Source organism: Chenopodium quinoa, unplaced genomic scaffold (genome assembly GCF_001683475.1).
Source record: "Chenopodium quinoa cultivar QQ74 unplaced genomic scaffold, ASM168347v1, whole genome shotgun sequence".
NCBI lineage: Eukaryota > Viridiplantae > Streptophyta > Magnoliopsida > Caryophyllales > Amaranthaceae > Chenopodium > Chenopodium quinoa.
Window position 1 is genome coordinate 1758871 of NW_018742441.1, and position 20557 is coordinate 1779427.

At 34.5% G+C, this 20557-nt stretch overlaps 3 protein-coding genes across 6 annotated transcripts; 2 read left to right on the plus strand and 1 right to left on the minus strand.

Annotated features, from left to right (window-relative positions):
* The first annotated feature begins 211 nt into the window (after window positions 1-211).
* LOC110716616 (probable glycerol-3-phosphate dehydrogenase [NAD(+)] 1, cytosolic) lies at window positions 212-6951 on the plus strand. The gene is made up of 5 exons (XM_021895265.1): window positions 212-1543; window positions 1813-2034; window positions 4886-5133; window positions 5889-6028; window positions 6284-6951. The coding sequence occupies exons 1-5, from the start codon at window positions 892-894 to the stop codon at window positions 6402-6404; spliced, it is 1383 nt and encodes a 460-aa protein (XP_021750957.1). The 5' UTR covers window positions 212-891; the 3' UTR covers window positions 6405-6951.
* A 2192-nt stretch (window positions 6952-9143) lies between these two features.
* On the plus strand, window positions 9144-14271 carry LOC110716627. 2 transcript variants are annotated; one of them, XM_021895276.1, is made up of 3 exons: window positions 9144-9342; window positions 10778-11071; window positions 13812-14271. In XM_021895276.1, the coding sequence occupies exons 1-3, from the start codon at window positions 9218-9220 to the stop codon at window positions 13876-13878; spliced, it is 486 nt and encodes a 161-aa protein (XP_021750968.1). In that variant the 5' UTR covers window positions 9144-9217; the 3' UTR covers window positions 13879-14271. The 2 variants fall into 2 exon arrangements, with proteins under 2 accessions (XP_021750968.1, XP_021750975.1); XM_021895283.1 differs by having other exon boundaries at window positions 9159-9342; window positions 10765-11071.
* A 1964-nt stretch (window positions 14272-16235) lies between these two features.
* Window positions 16236-19861, minus strand: LOC110716640 (probable LRR receptor-like serine/threonine-protein kinase At3g47570). Of its 3 annotated transcripts, none has more exons than XR_002510550.1 (2): window positions 16976-19861; window positions 16236-16883 (listed from the first exon to the last, which is right to left on the minus strand). XR_002510550.1 is itself a non-coding variant. In XM_021895295.1 (2 exons), exons 1-2 carry the CDS (start codon window positions 17677-17679, stop codon window positions 16456-16458), a joined length of 1146 nt encoding a protein of 381 aa, XP_021750987.1. In that variant the 5' UTR covers window positions 17680-17730; the 3' UTR covers window positions 16236-16455. The 3 variants fall into 3 exon arrangements, 1 of the variants encoding a protein (XP_021750987.1); XR_002510546.1 differs by having other exon boundaries at window positions 16962-19861; XM_021895295.1 differs by having other exon boundaries at window positions 16962-17730.
* Window positions 19862-20557: the final 696 nt, after the last annotated feature.

A 20557-nucleotide genomic window follows, 5' to 3' on the forward strand; every position in this document is an offset into this window, starting at 1 on the left:
AATAATTTTTTTTTAATAATCTCAAAATATTCTCACTTTTTACCATTATTTTGTCAAAACAAATGTGAAGGGAATTACATTTAATTATATATATTTGAGAATTAATGCATTGACATGTGTGTTAAGTTTGACCATGTCAATTATTTATACAAGTATATATTATGTACTCATAGAATATTAACAAGTTTAGAATATTCAAAAGAGCATTATTCAAATATTCAATACCATATTACATATTTACATTTACAATAAATTATTACATGTAGTCATGCACCTTTTTCTTCACTTTTTGCACTACATGAAAATGATGAGATCACACAAATTCAACTACCTCAGCTGAAAACACTGTAAATGCTGAGCTCAATTGTCCAACGCCCAAAACCCAGAAAATTCATTTCTTTTTTCTTAGTACAGCTTCCCAATTTCCCAGAAAACAATCCCACATTTCCAATTTTAGGATTTCCCAAATTCCCAATTCATTTCCACATTGATTGATCCCCACATCATCACTGACTTATTCTCAATTCTCGACTTTCGTGCACGCAATCTTCAATTATTTTATTTACAGAAAGCTTTCAATTTTACAGAAATCTCCCAAAAAAAATCGCCATTGTTGAAATTTTCGCCGCGTGGAGGAACCCTAGATTGGTGGGGTTAGATAACCTATGTAAGTTTTTGGTTGAATTTTGAATTAAAGCAAGATATAGTAGCTCTGTTATTGTTGAAGAAATCTACCTAATTTTTATCAAAATGCTGACTTATTAGTGTTTTTTATTGATCTGGGTAGTTATAATTATATAAATCTTGAACTGGGTTATCAAAATTTTGTGTGGATTATGCATGATTGAAAAGAATTATATATATAGAATTGATTGATCTTGTTGGATTATAATGGTGGGAAATGCTGAAGCTGAGAATCATAATGGGTATCCAAATGGGTCGGTTAATGGAGTATTAGAGGAGAAATTGGATGAGCTTCGATGTTTTCTAGGTAAAGCAGAGGGTGATCCTTTGAGAATTGTTGGAGTTGGGGCTGGTGCTTGGGGGAGTGTGTTTGTGGCATTGCTGCAAGATAGTTATGGTCAGTTTCGAGACAAGGTTTCGATTAGGATATGGAGGAGACCGGGTAGGGTAGTCGATCGAGCGACTGCTGAACATCTGTTTGAAGTGATTAATTCAAGGGAGAATGTGCTGAGGAGGCTAATTAGGAGGTGTTCATACTTGAAGTATGTAGAAGCTAGGTTAGGGGATCGTACATTGTATGCTGATGAGATTTTGAAAGACGGGTTTTGCTTGAACATGGTTGACACCCCTATTTGTCCTTTGAAAGTTGTAACAAACTTGCAAGAGGCTGTTTGGGATGCTGATGTTGTGATTAATGGTTTGCCATCAACTGAGACTCGGGAGGTTTTTGAAGAGATTAGTCGGTTTTGGAAGGAAAGGATTACTCCACCAGTCATTATTTCTTTGGCAAAGGGTATCGAGGCTGAATTGGAGCCAGTGCCGCGGATTGTGACTCCTACTCAAATGATTCACCGAGCTTGTAAGATTTTTTATTTCCCATCACACTCTTATTAGAATTTAATTGTTACTTCATCTTAGTTCTTCAGCTGAACAGAACACATGAACCTATCTAGTTGTAATAGAATTTCTAATTAGAATATAGAAAACTGCTAAGTTTCCTTCAAGCATAAATTTTATGAGAGCCACCTGTTCTGTTGTCTTTTCGAACATTTGTTAATTGACATCTAAATCACAGTTCCAGTTTTTGCTTACCATGATCTCTAAAGTCCCATTTATGATTTATGTCAGCCGGAGTTCCTTTGGAAAACATTCTCTATCTGGGAGGGCCAAATATTGCTGCAGAGATTTATAACAAAGAATATGCTAATGCCAGAATTTGTGGAGCTGAGAAATGGAGAAAGCCTCTGGCCAAGTTTCTGAGACAGCCACATTTTATTGTGTGGGATAATGGTGACCTTGTCACACATGAAGTTATGGGAGGTTTGAAGAATGTCTATGCCATTGGAGCTGGTAAGTAACTTTACTGCGCCTCCTTGATGTTTATGATTTGAAGTAATTCCGTGCACCATTGGTTTGAGCTACATTGTGATTCTCCGGTAAGTGTAGTTAATTCAGTTAAATATATGTGCTGTCTCAATATGACATAACCCTAATAAGCATACAGCTGATCAAATAGAGTTTAGACCGGTAGGGAATAATGCTGATTATGTTTTTGTGGAAGTGAGTATACCAATATTGGACATATTATTTGTTTTCTATAAGAAGGCTTCATTTAATTAATAAATTTAGTGTTTTATATTATTTTTATTTCAATATTAATTTCAAAACTTTAATCCAGAAAAGTTTAGGGGTCGGCTAACCGCTAATATGAACTGTCATTTGCAACTGTCTGTGAAAATTGGAGCAGGAAAAATGAGTTAAGAAAGTAAACAAAGTAGAGCACGATTGTGAAAGTAGGGCAAGGTAGACTAGATAAAACATAAGGAGTTAAAGAAGGCGGGTGACAAATTAGACTAAAAAAAGTTGGGTATGAAAATTAAACCTGAAACATATTATAAGTGGAAGGGATCAAATGAAAAGGTTTGAAAAAGAAAGTGAGTAAAGTAAATATGGTGTGAGCTTGAAAAGTTAGTACTTCGTATAATATAAGGATTTAAGTGAATGAAAAGAAAAAGAAACTAAAAATCAATGTTTTTTAAATGTCATGTCTGCCTTACCCAATGCCATATTCTCTCCTTCTACTCTGTCTTACCCAATGCCATATTTTCTTCATTACCCAGTGAACTCAGATTGCTCACTATAACCTTGCTCCAAATTTTCATCGGCCTTCACCCTACACAATCCCATCATTTTGCCACTATCCAGCCTCCTAAGTGGTGCATCACTCAATCTCTATCTTACATGACCAAATCACCTTAATCAATTCTCCCTCATCTGATACTTAATAAATGTAACCTCTACTTTCTTCCTAATTGCCTCATTCCTTTGCCAATCCTTCCTACTATTACCACACATCCATCGCAATATATGCTTCACAACCCAAGATTCTATATCATATATAATTCAAGGTTGAATTGCCATACGGTAGAACTTTCCCTACAACCTTCCTACTTTGATTCTTTGATCAACTTCTCCATTCAATTCTCCATCATTTTGAATAATTGATCCTAGATGGTGAAAGAAATCGGAATTTTGCGCAATAATACCATCCAAGGAGATTTCCCAGTATTTCTCCAATAGTTTTGTTTCATAAGTTTGGACTACTTCCGTAGTTAATATTCCCAGCATCCGAGATCTGTACACTCCTCCTTTTCCTTTGCTCAATTACTCTCTTCCATAATTTTCATAGTATGACTTATTAATTTGATCATTAATAGTTTGCACAAACTTGGACATTGCCTTTGTTCTTATACAAAGGGATTAAGGTACTTTTCCTCCTTTATAAAGTTATCTCATTACTTCTCCAAATCTTGTTGATGAATGTTGTTAGCAATTCGATTCTCCTCTCTCCCATACATCTCCAAACCTTGATATGTTTTCTTTCCTATCTTATTCAATGCCATTTTGACTTCTCCATTTAAAATTCTCCGCATAAACTTTTGATTAGCCTTATTAATAGAGATACTTATATCTCCAATTTCTAGTAAGACTTCCATCTATCCTATGTCTCCTTATCTCCAACCAGAGCTCTTTCGTCAACATCCATCACACACATGACCTTTCCATTATCAGGTGTTTTCCTATCGCTCATGTGAACAAGTATATAACTATCTTATTCTTCTTTTGTAACAAGCTTGGATATAGGTCCCAATACACCTTGACTCTTGCATCCTATACGACCTTTTTTGCTTCCATCTTGTACACCATTTTTCATTTATTTATTTATTTTTTTTTTTTATAAGAAAGCTAGCTTAAAATTTTAGCATTGAGATTATGTTTTATTAATTAATTACTGTGGTTAGGACACATGTCTAGCTTCTTCTAGACAATTTATATATCAAAAGCTTACATCGAGCCAAGTAAATTGTCAATTAGACACCATTGCACAAAATACACACTTCATTTGTGGGGTTATTCTTCATATGTACAGGCTCTTACATAAAGCAAGCCTTATAAGTTATAACAGAGCATGACATAGGAGGTGCTCTTCTGTCAAAAGATACACACATCTCAATGGGTCCCTTAATATTTACAATGTTGATGTTAAGCATCTCATTAATAATTGCAGCAAACTTCCAGTGGATTGGAGGCTTTCTTTGGCTTGAGAAATCGTTGAACTTCCAAGAAGTTTGTTTTGTAGAATTTCTAGTTAGCTTGACAGTTCCTACTTCCTACGGTTTTCAGGAATAGTCATTTGCATGATTGTGTTATTTGTGTACATGTTTTGGGCCCATTTTTCTTTGTTGTACATAAATATGAATCCAACCTTTGTTGTCAAGTGACATAGCTATCATTCTTTTTTCCTTTCTCTTGCAAAGCACATTTTCACAAAATACACTATTCTTCCTATCATGAGCAATAACTTATGTGATTCTAATTTCTTACTCTCTAGCATGAGCATGTGGGAGTGATGATAATATCGGGAAAGACTGCCATCATGTTAGATTGACTTGGATGGGACATATATCACTTCCAATATAGTGGTATTTCCACAACACTACATACCCAACTTCTCTTTCCTTTTGTGATTTCTCCTTGTAGCCTGATGTACCTTTAAGGCTTTTACGCATAGTTGAGAATGTTAAAACCAACATTTTCCTTTCAAATGTTGGCTAACTATACATTTAATTTGTAACTGACCTACATTGTCCTGACTTCAATCTGAGAACTATGTTGATGTATTTTCATGGGATTTATACAGGAATGGTAGCAGCTTTAACAAATGAAAGTGCCACCAGTAAATCTGTATATTTTGCACACTGCACATCAGAGATGATATTCATCACACACCTTTTGGCAGAAGAGCCAGAGAAACTTGCAGGTCCTTTGCTGGCTGATACATATGTTACCCTGTTGAAAGGTCGTAATGCATGGTATGGCCAAATGTTGGCTAAGGGTGCTCTGAGCCTTGATATGGGTGACAGCATCAAGGGCAAGGGTATGATACAGGTAAGGAGAAGTCTTTACAAATCTAAATAGTTTAGATATAGGTCACCTGAGACTTGTTCTTCAAATCTTGTGTTTTTTGGGCTGAATATCATGCAGACAGCAGACTTTATTCTCTCTTGCATGCTGGTCTAGTTCTATGTAGCCTTTATTTAAATGGTTTAATTGGATACTTTTTTTGTGACTTTGATGTCTCTTTTGGTGGTTGGCTTGGTTGCCATGAGATTGTCGACGACTCTTGATGTTTGATTGGATCTGTGTATTTATGAAATGGGCATTAAAAAAAGGAGACTATTTTGACTAGTCTGGAATGTGTAGTGAAGAGGAATAGTCGATTAGACAGTGCTCTACATATTGCAATATGTTAGTTTAGGCAAACTTTGGGGGTGGGTGGTTTCGGTGAGCTTCTGAAATCGAGTGTACCTGCATTATTATTCTTAAGAAGAGTCTGAGAAGGCTTCAGAAATTTTAAGTCCACATAATGTCATTAAGCTAATTTTTTATAAAATTTATTTTTAATATGGGCCATTGGTCTATGATCAAACTCCCTGTCTTAGGTTGGTCAATGGTAAGATACTTAGATGGCTGTGGCATCAGGTCTTTACATAGATGAGTATTTTTGTTGCTTGGTGCTTTAGCCAGGTCTTTATATTCATGTTTTATGTTTACACTATTTCTTCTTGTTCTTGCTTTTTATTTGCTCTATGCTTTAAGCCATACCCATCAATAGTAATAAATAATTTTCCTATTTCCTGCAGGGTGTCTCAGCTGTGAAAGCATTTTATGAATTACTTGGCCAACCCTCCATCAGTGTTTTACATCCTGAAGAAAAGAAGCCTGTTGCTCCCGTTGAACTTTGTCCCATCTTAAAGAAACTTTATAGCATACTTATAACTAGGTAAGTATCTAACTCCTATTTGCTCCATGATTCTAAATCTCAAATGCAGTCTCAAAAACCAATTTCGCAGGCCATGCAAGTGGTATGCGGCTTCTGTGGCCTAATATTTGGTTGTGGAAAACTCAAAATCCTTTATAGTACCATGATATGCGGTCACAATACGGTGATCCAGCCGTAGTTTAATAACATGATTTGATGTTGTTGCTTACACTTTCTCAGCAGCTGGTCCTTAATTTGAATTTCTTATATGTTCAGGGACTTCCCTTCTCAAGCTATACTTCAAGCACTGAGAGACGAAACAATGCATGATCCCCGAGAACGCATCGAGATGGCACAGTCCCATGCATTTTACATACCCTCACTTCTTGGGCAGTAAGAATAGCACCTGACTTCTGATGTAGCCATTATGACACGTTTTGTGAATGTGCAACGAATCACCTTATAGAGCTCGTGTGATATCATTCCAGGATATCTTGTTGAAGAAATCAGGGTTGATTAAGTATTAGTATACATCACTTATTGGCCGTGTTTAACTGTGTTTAGATTGCAATGATGTAATAGACAATTGTGAAGTTTGTAGTCATATCTCATATGTAGCAACTGTGCAGAGGGTTCTCCCTTCAAACTGTCAATAACTAGTTAAGTTAGTAGCCCTTGTAATAGATGATCATCTATATATTAGTTCATTTATTTATTTGTTGGTAAAATTTGTGTATTGTAGCTGAGCAAACTGTCTAAGGAATGTTGTTTTGTGTGGTTTAGACACTCCACTGAGTCCTGTAAGCCTTATGGGTAGGTTTTATAGTTTTGATGGAGTTATCCAACATTTTGTATGGGTGAACATTATTCTTCTATTGGTGTTTTTAATTTTAAAGCACAGTACATGCTCTTGGTTTTTTTTTTTTTTTTTTTTTTTTTTTTTTTCAATGAAGCATATAAACAAATTTGGAGAGTTATGGTTAAAAGTTGACAGAAAAAAGAAAAAAACAAAAAAAACAACATTTAAGCCTTGTTTGGCAAATGACGGTCGGCTGTTGGCTGGTTCACTTGGCTTGTTTGACCAACTGGAATGTTTGGCTGTTTATAATGTTTTGAAATTGGTTGTTTAAGCTGACTGTTTATAAAAGTGTTTGGTATATTAATTGTAGATTGTTGGCTGTTTATTAGATAATTTGTGGGCCAACAAACCAAAAGCCAACAAAAAAGCTACTCAAAGCAGTTTTTTCATTTTGGCTTAAAAGCCAGCTTTTTCGCTGACTAAAAAGCCAATTACCAAACACATTTTTAGGCTATTTGACCATCTAAAAAAGCCAAAAACCAAAAGCTAACCAAAAAGCCATTAAAAAGCCAATTACCAAACATGACCTTAAATTAATATAAAGATTTTTGACAAAGAGAGAAAGCTAAAATGTTCCATAAAAAATAATAATTATAGATAAGAAAAGAGAACACATCATTACAGACAGAGAATCAATGTCATAAATGAACTAGAATAGTTCTTAAAATTGTATTAGAATGAAATACTAGCGCATTGTAGCGCCTTACTGTGATGGAAATGGCTGAACCATTACAGGGGCAGCACGATCATTTTGCAAGTTTTGAAAATTTGAAATAAAATATCAGTGGATGCCAATATGTCAAGCCTGTTATGACAACTCACATCCCATTGCTTATTTGACAAGGTTAAACTTTCTCAGGAACATGTATCAATGGTGAAACTTTATTTGGAACATGTTACAATAGACTAATCGAGTAAAACAATGGAGTTGTTAGTCTTGTCTGCTTCTCTCTCTCTCATATTGTAATGAATTTGGTAAAGTGGAGTTGTTAAGTAACCAGCACATGGAATTTAAGCGGCTAATTAGCCGTTACATAATTCACTACTCCCTCCGTTTCAATTTGTTAGTCTCATATATTATTTTGGGCGTTACAAAAAGATATACCCATATTAAATGTATTCCACTTTTAACTTAGTTTTTATTTCCTATTTTATTCATATTAAATTTTAATTAGTTAGATTAATTGATTGTGAATTAATGACATGACTCTAAGTAAAGAAATTACTCCCTTAATTTATGCAAATATGACTAAAACTTTCCTAAAAAATAAAAAAAAATTAAATAAGGCAAAACTATGTATAAATTGTTTTTAAATTTAATGTTAGATTCCAAATATTATCCTTTTCTTATTTTATATGATTGATTCCATATGAGGTAATGGGACTATCATATTGAAACGGAGGGAGTATTACGTTATGTTTTACCCTCTCTTTTACCCAATTTTTTCCCTTTCCTTGCCTAATGCCCTAATGCACTTGTTAGGCACATAAGCCATGCATCACAATTATGCATTTATACTTCCTCGCTTACTACTATTGTACGGAGTATTTGCTTTTATTGTTGTTGATGCATTTTATCTAAAGAGGTTCTCATTTTATGTACCCGCTTCTACTTTATTCTATTTTTGATAAAGACATTTAAATATTTTACTCTTACTTTATCATTCACCTTACTCCGTTATAAGGAGAAAGATCTTACATAACCACCCTTGTACTCCTTATTTACAAGCTTACAAAGTTACAAGTACAAAAATGATAACCGGATCCCAAAACCGGTTACTGTGCGTAGTATTCGGAGCCCAAACCGGTTACCATGCACGGTAACCGGTTTTGGGTTTTGGTTACCACACACGGTAATTGATTTTGGGCTCTGGTGAAGTAGTAAGGGTACGATTGTCCATTCACACCAAATGTTGACGGCGATGATCATTTTTATTGGCAGTGTTTAACAATTCACTATTTGATATACTATCCTCTTACTTTTTTCATTCACCTTACTCTGTAAGGAGGAGAAGGATCTTACATAACCACCCTTATACTCCTTATTTACAATTTTAAAGAGTTACATGTATGATTCATTATCAAAATCGTTATTCGCCACTGTGTTACAATCCCAAATATTTTCCCCCCTTTTCACAAGTCACGTACTACCAAATACCAATACGGGGGTGGAACCTAACCATCCAAAACTGATCCCCGAATCCGTATTAGCCCAAAGGGTGAACCGGGTATAACCCAAAAAAAAAAAAAAAAAAAAAAAAAAAAAAAAAAAAAAAAAAAAAAAAAAAAAACCAATACGGGGGTGGAACCGTGGAAGTGGAGGAGACGTTGAAAGACGGAAAAGAAGAAAGATGTCGTTAGTCGATTACGCATCTTCCGACGGCGAAGAAGAACAAGAAGACGCACCCATCAAACAACCTCAACTTCATCCTCAACCTTCCACCTCTGATGACGCTCCTTCTCAACCTAAACCCCAGTAATTCTTCTCTCTCTCTATTCCCTTTTTAATTTCAGAATTTCCTATGTCTTTGTCACTAGGGTTTCCTTTTTTCTGCTCAATTTTGTTTTATTTTTGTGTGCTATTGTTGTTCAATTGTTTGTTTGTACTATAGTTTGTGTGGATTATGCTTTTGTTGGATAATTATTCTATTTGATGCAATTTATTGCATAAAGTTTTGTTTTTGGTGAAGAAATTTGTACTGGGTATTGTTGTAGTTGATGATTTCTTTTGATTTTTTTGGATGCTCAATTTTGTTTGATTTTTGTGTGCTATTGTTGTTCAATTTTTTGTAAAACTATTGTTGTTGGAGTTGCCAATTTTGAGACTTTAACTCTGTAAGAATACGGAAATGTGATATGTTTCATTTATCGGGTCTTTATAAATGATACACTAACAAATTGGGAGTTTTGGGAGGGTTTTAGCTTTTAAGGCTCGGTTTTCGAAAAGTTCTTTAGTTTTTTGGATGCTTGGTTTTGTCAATGATTTCTTTTGAATTATATAATGTTTAAAGACAATTATTTCTGTTATTGGAGTTGCCAATGATGAGGCTTAACTGAATAAGAATGTGGAATGTAATGTTTAACTTATGGGGGTCTTTATCAATGATAACAAATTAGGATTTTCATGAATGTTTTAGCTTTGAAGTTTCTCACTTTTTGGAGACTTCTTTAGGTTTTTTGATGATTAGTGTTGTTAAAAAGTTTAACTTATGGTTAGTTTGTTTAATTGTAGTTGTTATAAGCCATATTATCTCTTAATGAGTATGATTGGAAGATGAGGTTTTGATTTCTTGCTGTGAATATTCTAGATTTTTATTGCGCAACTAATTTACAATTACTTTGAGGGAAGAGTTGTTATTCAGTTTCACAAAATCCTTTTTTTGATCCTAGAACTGGAATTACTAGAGTACACTATGGAATCTTTCGTTGAAATGAAGTCATATTTGTGAATAGTTGAGATACTATAAACACATCTTCTGGTTTGCATAAACTTTCCTGGCCTAGTATTGCTATTTGCTATTGTAATCTGCAACTATGTCACTTCTTTATGCTAAGTATAAAGCTGTGTAATGTCTGGCTTAGTAGTTCAAACATGTTCCTCTTGATAAAGAGAGTTGTTCTAAGTAGTAGGAGCTCATCTGTATCTGAAATAGATATGTTATTTTGTTTCCTTTTGTCATTGGGTGCAATCTTTTATTACAGTTCTTAGGGTTCTATTTTTTTTTTTGAAAGAATCCTAGGGTTCTATTGGATAGTAGATACTTTGTAGATAACTTTGTCAAGAGCTTTTAGTTGGTAATTGTATTCCCCAATCGAGCGAGCTTATGAAATTATTAGTGTTGTTGACTTATTACTCCATCAATTGATGTGATATGAGAGTTTCTTGACCATCCCAAAGCTATATTTTGCAGATCAATCAAACCATCGTCTCATCAACCATCAAAAGATGTCTCACCTTCACCTATTGGGAATCTTCCGGATGCTTCATTGCTCTTAAGTTCTCCTATCTCATCTCAGCAAACTGGTAGTGATCACTCTTCTCGAGTTGCTGCTGCTATGGCTGAAAATGCATCACGCAAGAGAGAAGCGAACGGGTCAACTTCTTCAAATATCCGTGGAAAAATTCCAAGAGGGAATCTGCCACACACAAAGGATATTCCAGATACTAGCAGTGGATTGTTGATGCCTCCCCAGCTTCGTGGCAGGTGAGTTTTGTAGTGAAAATTTCTGGCTTATCATTACTTTTTTTTTTTTCTTCTTCTTTGTTGGCAAGGTTACCAAGTTAATATAAGAACACAGTGTAGTGCTTTTTTTTTTTTTTTTCTTCTTCCCTCCAGGTGAAGCGCACTTCAGTCAATGTTTTTAGTTATTTATATTGTACTCCTCACTTCAAAGAGGCACACCAAAGTGCACCCAAGGTGTGCCTAGGTGCAGCAGGACCTTTATCGCTTTAGTGAACCTTGAGCTTTTTTTATACATTGGTTTATATACATAGAGAGGAGTTTAGGGGAAGAGAAAGGATGATGAGAATTTTATATTACTTGTTTTATTGTGTTAGGACTGTTAGCCCTGGTTAGTGTCCCGCTTCTCTAAAGTTGGGATTGTTGATTAGCATCTAAGCCTTAGGAAAGGGGTAGTCTAGTGAATGCATACTTAGTCGTCAAAATCAAGTTAGAGACAGCGATAACAAGAGGTGGTAGAAGGGATTTAGTCTATATGTAGAGGTATGTAGGGAAAGAGAAACCAGATGGAAATTGATATGAGATTTATCTTTCCTTTATTTTAAACTTTGCTTAGCCTTGGTTAGTATCCAGCCACTCTTAAAGCTGGGTTTGCAAAAACAGTAGTTGGTGATTTGATTACATTTAACATTACAATCATCTATTAAACTTCCCCAAATTCACTTCTTCCTCAATTCTATATTTCTGCCTTTTGTTGTATAAGAAATTACGCCAAGTTTGTAGGGTGATATAGATTAGTGATTTGTAGCTCTTGCACGTAATCTATTCCCTATTTACATGTCAATGACTTTAACCAACATAGGATTTTAGGCAATTTCACTCCATTTAGTTATGTGATTTTCGTTTTCTATTTTTTGAACTTGATCATCCATGTCCGGCTGAGGTACATACCCATCTAATCAAGTGTTTGACTCAGCTATATTGCAAAAAATCTTCATGGTTTTGGCCCAAAATGAAGAGTCAAGGTGTCCTTCCCATGTAGCTTGTAGTTGGGTATTTCTTGCAATTTTAGGTAGTTGGTAGTGAGATTTATTTATTTTATTTAGTGAATAATGGTTTTTGTGAAGTTAGTTAAAGACTATGTTGTTTTGACTTTCCATTCTTCCATTTACACTCAACACTTCGACAAGGCTATGGGTATGTAATCCATACCCAACATAAGAAGAAGTTAAAAAGAAGAAGTAAATAATCTCAAGTGTCCGACAAGGTTATTAATGAAAAGTCAAACTGTCGAAGTCAAGGGTATTAATGTAAATGTTTGTTTTCTTCTAATTTGTTTAAATGCAGAGTTCCTTCACTATGGATCCTTGTGTTTGAATGCGTCATGCGTCATTAAGTTAATATAGCAAGAAGCACCAACCATGTGAAGTCTATTTAGCGTTTTTTACTTTTAGGTTTTTGTTTATAGAAGATGATCAGGGGAAGGAAAAATATCTGATAAGGTGTAAATGTATATCTTAGTCGAACTACTAAGATACAATTGAATTTTTTTAGTAATTATGAGAGAAGGGAAGAGGCTTAGGGAATCTGAGTAACTCATTATTTATTCGTTAACTATAAACATTGCAAACTAAACAGGGGAGTGACAATAATTGAGTGAGTTTCCCATCTCCGATTCCCACAATTTCATCCTCAAACTTGCATTTTGCCCAACACTTTGTTAGTGACTCAAGGTTTATAGGACAACTTCAGTCACCCTTACCAAAGAGGTAATGGTGGAGATAGTGCAGTTGCTTGGCTTTGTAAGTATGTCATAAAATGGGATGGTATGTCATTAAGTATATATTCTACTCATAATTGAAAGACATTGCTGATATCTATAGTAGATGAATAATAGTTGATCATTTTTGAATGGAGTGCAATATTTCATAGAATGGAACTTTTGAGCTGTAAGGGACTGGTGCTTTAGGTGTCTTACACTACTACATTAGCATGAGTGTCAAATTGTGAATGATAGCTCATATGTCTCATACTTTAAGGTCATCTTCCAGTTATAAGAAGCCGAATTATGGGGTTATTTTAACGCATATGTTGGCAAAAATAATAAAATGAAAAATGCCATGCTATCAATAAAACTTGAATCTGGAAATATTTACCCAATTCTTGTATACAGCTGTAAATTATACTCATGAACAAATTTTTCTCGCAGTTATTTAGGCTGTTTAGGGGTGAGCTGCGAATGTGGTCTACACACGAGCAAATAGTTTCCCTGTGATGATCCTTTGATAGGTTGATCATTGGATGAACATGAAGACAAGATGAACTAGTCCTTAGATGGTAGAAACTGCTTGTAATTTCTGCTTGTTATAGTTATTATGTTCATCTGTCAAAAAATAAATATTTTAGTTGTCTATCCAATAGTATTAACTTGATTGAAACCAGCATATTGGCTCCCTATTTCATTTTTACGTAGGAGGATTGAAAGAGTAAAACTTTATTTATTGTGTTTGAAAGCCTTTGAACCATGAGACATTAGGATAAATACGTAACTTTTGCACATTGCCTTTTGAAGTAGTTAAGCGCTGTTAGTTATACTAAATGGCAAATGCTATTGCAATTGTTATGTTATGGTGTATATAATTGTTCTGTTTTCTTGCACTGGGATTCTTTCGGGGGAATGCTTTTTCTTAATTTCTTTACTACAGTAATTTCATCGAAAGTTTGCACATAAGTCGTTGCTGAGTGTTTGATTGAAATTTTGCAGGAGCAATGTTGTCACAGAAGATATCAACAAGCTTTTTGTTAGAAGAAACTCTCAAGGAAAGACGTAAGCTTTATGGAGAGTTTATGTCGTCATGCCATAGAAAGATCCAAGCTTTCGATGTTTAAGGGATTATCACGCCATATTTTCGTCATATCAAGGTCTGTCCCTTATTGTTGTCTGCAATAATCATAGATTCATAGGTCATCTCTTCTCCCGTTGTAAGCTGACTTTTATTTGCTTGATTGCTTCTGATGAAGATACAGTTTGTACCATAGCCATGTATTTTCTAGGTCTGGTCAATGATACAACAGATTTTTGTAGATTTAGTACACTGTATTCTTCCCCTGCTCATTGTTAATTGTCGTCTGTTTAGGCTAATATTATGCATAATTTTTGCTTGATGTACTTCTGTATAAGTCATGACATGTCCTAACTTGTTAATGCTCCATTGCTTTGTAAATAATCCATCTTTGTGGGATGAAGGGGGCATTTGGTTGCTACCGAAAAAAGGGGCATTTCACTATAGGTCATTGAATGAATTGAGATGAAAATTTTAAAACGCATTTACCTATCAGTTTCCATTATTCAAAATTTTAAGTCTTTTGTCGTGCTACAAGGGAGTGTCCTATTTCTTAGTTATGGGTAATGTTAAGGTGACTTGAGAAAGTTGAAACAACAATATCAGGAATTCAGACAACAATATCAGGAATTCAGAGCCTTAATGCTAATCATTTCACTTCTCTACTTTTCTTCCAGTTGCATTTTCTGGTCTGTTTTACATTCTATCCTCACAATGCCTTCATTCCTTATTTTTATCTTTAGATAATATTCACTCGCACATTCATCTCAAATTATGCACTTTGGCTATTCTCATCTTCCTAATTTGATCCTTTGGAGATGTCCAACATCTTCAACCCCTATGGCCATGTTGATCTTAATGGCTATCACAATCGATAGATCATTTTTTATTTTTATTTATAACCTTGAAGGTCTAATGCAATTACACATATCCCGATTAACGCTCTCCATTTAGACCACCCTTTTTTTTTTTTTTTTTGGAAAATTGACCACTTGGAGCCTGTTTTGATCCGATAATTTTCATTTCAGTTTAGATCAATTCAGCTCTAATAAATTCAGTTCATCTCTAATCAGTTCAGCTCCTAATTTCCTTCTCTTATAAAATATTCAGTTCAATCGAGTTGAGTCAATCAGAACAAGCCTTGGTCATAAGCGTGTGAATTTTATTATTTTTACTAATTAAAACTTGTTTTTAGTGATTCTCTATTACTCCCGATTTTTAAATAATTCACATGGTTGACTTTTTTCCACTACATACACTAATTTTGACCATTATTTTTAACGAACGTATAGATTTTTTTTTCCTTTCTAAATCATGAAATATATTGTTGAAAAGTTACTAATTTAATGTTTTATAATACTAGCTTTTAAATTTTTTGTTTTAACTAATATTGAGTCATATAAATTGCATTGACATATATCTGTCAAGTTTGATTGTGTGAATTATTTGGAAATGTAGTGATTGCATTTGTTCTTTGAACTTACTGGTTTTATCTAACATTTAATGTACTTTTATTGAACCAATATTATTTTTTCTAAAATAAAATTATTTTTAGGAAACTTTGTCATTTACTATCTTTAAAAAGCATAATTTTGATTTTAATTACTTTGTTTAAATTCTATTTATATTTTACTACCTTTAAAATGCCCAAAATATTGATTATGCTACCACTGACTGTTAGGGTTCCGTAAGTGATACCTCATTTTGGTTTTGTGTGTGAAGAAACGTCTCGATATATTTTAGTTTCTAGACCTGCAAAACTAATACCAGATGAATCCCGTTGTGCGGTGCACGATTTGTCTTTTTCTTTTTTTCTTTCTTTTTTTTAAAAAAAAAAAAAAAAAGTATTTTACATATTTATATGATAAATTATGTAATTTATTTGTTTTTAATTTTTCCTTAATTTTTATTATAATTAAAATAAAGTATCTTTTTCTTGATATTTAGATAAAGTTTTCGATAAAGCTTTGATGAAGGAAATTCTTTTTTGATTCAATTTTATGTATTTGATAATTTAGATTTCATTTGTAGGTGTTGTATGACTTTTTATATTAATGAATTGATTTGTTTTTTTTTAAAAAAAAAATCAATAAAAAAGATAATGTTCTATTTTAATAATTAATTTAAAATATCAATTTTATTTTAGTATTAATTGAACATGATATTCATAACTTTCAATTTAAAAGTTAAGAAAAAGGGACATTTGATATGGGTCCTAAAAAAGAGGAAAAAAAGATACTTGAAGTTGATTATTTTACCCTGTCTAACTGGAAATGGAAGTTTTAATGGCATTTGGTAGGGGTCATATGATCATTTGATATGGGTCATACTCACAAGAAGGGAATGTTTATTAAGATCATCAGTATTTATCATTCAATACAAACCCCCCAAAATACTGGCAAATTTATCTTCTTTACTTGAAGAATGCTCACACAATCAATACAAAGGAAGCTGAAACAAAAAATAGAAAAAATATATTGTGTTGTCTGATGCTCCACTTTCTAGAACTTCTGGATCCAATATAACACAATCTGTAAGAATGGGAAGTTCTTGTTCAATTTCATGTTACTGCAAATCGTGCTCAATTGTACCTCTTGGAATATTATGCCTGTGCCTTGGATTGAGAAGGGTCTTTCTTGCTTGTTGTAGCTCGCGTATGACTGCACTTATTGTCATTCGATCCCTTGGCAATTGATTTGAGCATGCCACTCCAATCTTTACAATAACCATTATGCATTCCTGTTGTTTTTTAAGCATTTCTTGGGTTCTTAATCCTCTACTACTATCGACTTCTTCTATTCCGCACTCTGTAATGGCCGTGTCAACAATCTGCAACACTTGGTCAGCCAATGCTGCCTTTGCAAACGTATGGAGGTTGAATTCTTCCTTGAACATATCGTCTGTGGGTCTCTTTCTTGTTATAAGCTCAAGCAACAAGATTCCGTAACTGTAGATATCAGCTTCAGCGGATACTTCACCTCCCAAGCCATACTCTGAAGACAAATCAGGTATCAAAGTCAAGACTGTACAAGTATATTGTATGAAAAGATATAATTTACGATAAATTTTACCTGGAGCAGCATACCTAACAGTTCCTCTAACTCCAATCGAACTGCTTTGATTTGGATGTAAGGGTTGAGCAACAATCTTCGCTAACCCAAAATCAGATACATGTGCGACCATATCATGATCAAGTAATATATTGCTTGGTTTAAGGTCGCAATGTACGATTGAGTTTCCACATTCATGGTGGAGATAGTTCAGTGCATGAGCCACATCAATTGCTATATTTACCCTTTGGAGAAGGCTCATGTTTCCATCTTCATGTAACCATCTATCAAGACTTCCATTGGGCATGAATTCATAGACAAGAGCTTTGAAATCATTTCTCTTGAAGTCTGTACTTGAGCAAGCAGTCATTATTCTCACCAAATTACGATGTCGAATATTCCGTAATGCTTCACACTCTGCCATGAAACTCTTTGAACCACCTCGTTGTTGCAAATTGAGTACTTTTACAGCAACCGTCTTTCCATCGAGGATTCCCTTAAACACAGACCCAAAAGTACCGGAACCAATCAGACTTCCCGGAGAAAATCCGTCAGTTGCTTTGAGTAGCTTGTCATAAGATACTTTCAAGAATGATTCCTTCTCTAAAGCATTTGCTGAATTTGATTTTCTTTTTCTGTTATGACTTATCATGTATAACCAGATGCATGTTGCCATGGCTATCACCCCAACAAGTGCACAACCTGTTGGAATTATTGTCGACGTGAGAACACGAGACATTCTTCTTTTCTTCTTATCTTTCTTCTCACATCTTGGTAGATGAAGCTCATGAATTCCTCCACAAAGTCCACTGTTTCCAACGAGAGATTGCACTTGCATTCGAAAAAACTCCTTTAGTTGGAACGCTTCCCTTAAAATTATTATAAGATAAGTTTAGGCTGTATATCATGGGAAATGAAGAGAGATATTCTGGAATAGGGCCTGAAAGGTTGTTATGGGAAAGATCAACATTCAAAAGACCTTTCAAATAGGAAAATGATGGAGGAATCAAACCTTGGAAGAAATTATGATCCATATACACTTGTTGAAGATTGGGTAAGCTGTTAAAGAAATTTGGAATTTCAGCAGAAAAACAATTATTGTTCACACCGAGAACTTCCAAATTTTTTTGGTTGCTAATCTCTATAGGTAAAGACCCTTCCAAGCGATTTTGACTCAACCATAACATGATAAAATTAGTGTTTGTAAAGAGCTCTTTGGACAATTTATTAGAGGATAAATCCAAATATAACAAGTATGAGCAATTACCAAGTGTGGGAGGTATTTTTCCTTGCAAGTTGTTTTCATATAAAGAAAGTTTGGTTAAATGTGATGAATTTCCAAAGGAATTGGGAATTTCACCTGTTAGTTTGTTGGAGTGTAAGTTTAGACTCTCTAGCTTTTGAAGGTTACCAAAATCGTGAGGGATGGAGCCTTTGAGGTTGCTCGATGGCATCACAATGTACCAAAGGTTGACGAGGTTACCAATACCTATTGGAATTTCTCCGGTTATAGGGTTTGTTCCAAGCCCAAGAACAATCAAATTGTTTGAAAGATTGGCTACAGCTTTCGGTATTGTTCCTGTGAAGCTATTTATTTGTATGTCTAGGATATTTAGTTTGGTACAATTAACTAGGGTACTAATAAAGTTGATGTCTCCTACAAAATTATTATTGCCAATGTTTAAGGTTCTAAGGTTAGAAAGGCGCCCTAAATGAAGTGGCATGTTTCCTGTGAAGTTGTTATCATCTAACTGAATGTCAAGAAGATTATATGTGAGATTTGGTAAAGAGTTTGGTATTAACCTTGTCAAATTATTATGATAAAGGTTTAGAGATTGTAAACGAGGAAGTGTGAAGGCGATATCTGATGGAATACTTCCTTGTAAACGGTTGCAAGATAAGTCCAAGTATATAAGGGAAGAGAGGTTGAAGATTGAAGTAGGAATCATACCATTGAAATCGTTGGACCCAACATCGAGCTTTTGTAGACTACTTATCCATCCTAATTCCTTCGGAAGCTTACCTTGTAGTTGATTACTAGACAAATCTAACTGTGTTAGGGATGATGAGAGGTTAGCAATGGATTGGGGAATCACACCTGATAGTTTATTTAATGACAAATTCAGGTAAGACAGATTTGTCATCCTATAAACTTTCTCAGGAATAGTTCCTGTAAAAGAATTGGAGGTTCCAGACAAAATTTCTAAGGACAACAAGCTGTCTATGATCTCGAATATCGGTCCACTAAAATTGTTATAATGGACAGAAAGTTTTTTGAGGTGAGACAATGCTTTTAATCCCATTGGAAGTCTCCCTTGTAACTTGTTGTAGCCTACAAAAAGAACTTGCAGGTTACTGCAACTCGCTATGCTACCCGGGATTTCCCCAATCAGGCTGTTGTTGTAGAGGTTTAGTATCTGAAGTCTGAACAAACGCCCGATCTCAGGAGGGATTAGGCCGCCTAACCTGGCATTGTTGTTAAGAGAAATCTTTCTCAGGAAGCTGAGGTTTCCAATGAAGGGAGATATTGTACCTGATATACCCCTCGCCTTGAGGTCTAGCTCAGTGACCCTGTTATGTTTGTGCCCACAAATGACACCCTCCCAAAAACAATGGTGAGAAGTGTGATTCCATGAGCTTAAAGCACCATCAGGACTACGATCGATAAGTTTGCTCTTGATGGCCGACAATCCCGTATAATCGGTTTCGTTACCAACAGCATCAGCACTAGCATTAGCTAGTATAAGATATCGCATTGCAAATATAGCAAGAAACAGAGAAAGGGTTGCTAGTTGTATAAAAGAAAGTGGGTGGTAATAATGTGGTATGGCTTCATTTTTCATGTTTTCTGTTGTAAATTGTAATATTTGTGATATCAAGTTTTCATTCCAACTTTCTTTATATATACTATGTAACTTATATTTTCCTACATTATTTAAGGTTGACTGCTTCAGTAAAGTTTGTAACATTTATCAACGTCTTCCACTCATCATCATTTAAGGTTGATTGCTTCAGTAAAGTTTGTAATATTTGTGATATCAAGTTTTCATTCCAACTTATATTTACATAAATTTTTATATGTGACTAACCACATCATGAGATCGGGGTTACTTATAGGGGTTACTTATTTAGAGGTTACACTGTTGTTCTCGGGGGCTACTTATTCATGAGTTACTAGGTCGCTTAGGGTAACTCACTCACAGAAAATGCGCCAACCAATTGAGTAATTTAGAATAAGTAACCCATGACCGACTACATAACCCCTAAATAAGTAAACTCGCCTTAAGTAACCCCGATGAAAATGCGCTAACTCGCTGAATAACCCCAGAATAAGTAACCCTTGACTGATTGAATAACCCTTAAATAAAAAACCCCTACAAGTAATCCCTGAATAAGTAGACCCTATAACTAATTCTGACCACACGGTGTAGCCAGCACCCTTAAAAAAACACCAATTTATTTAAAGTTGTGCTTTACTAAAGTTTGTAATATTTGTCAAAGTCTTCCACTCATCATTTTTAATAGTTTAATTAACACATGAAAACTTTTCAAATTACTGTATATCTAATCTCTTTATTACTCGTAATATAGGTATTGGTTTATGATACATTTACTTT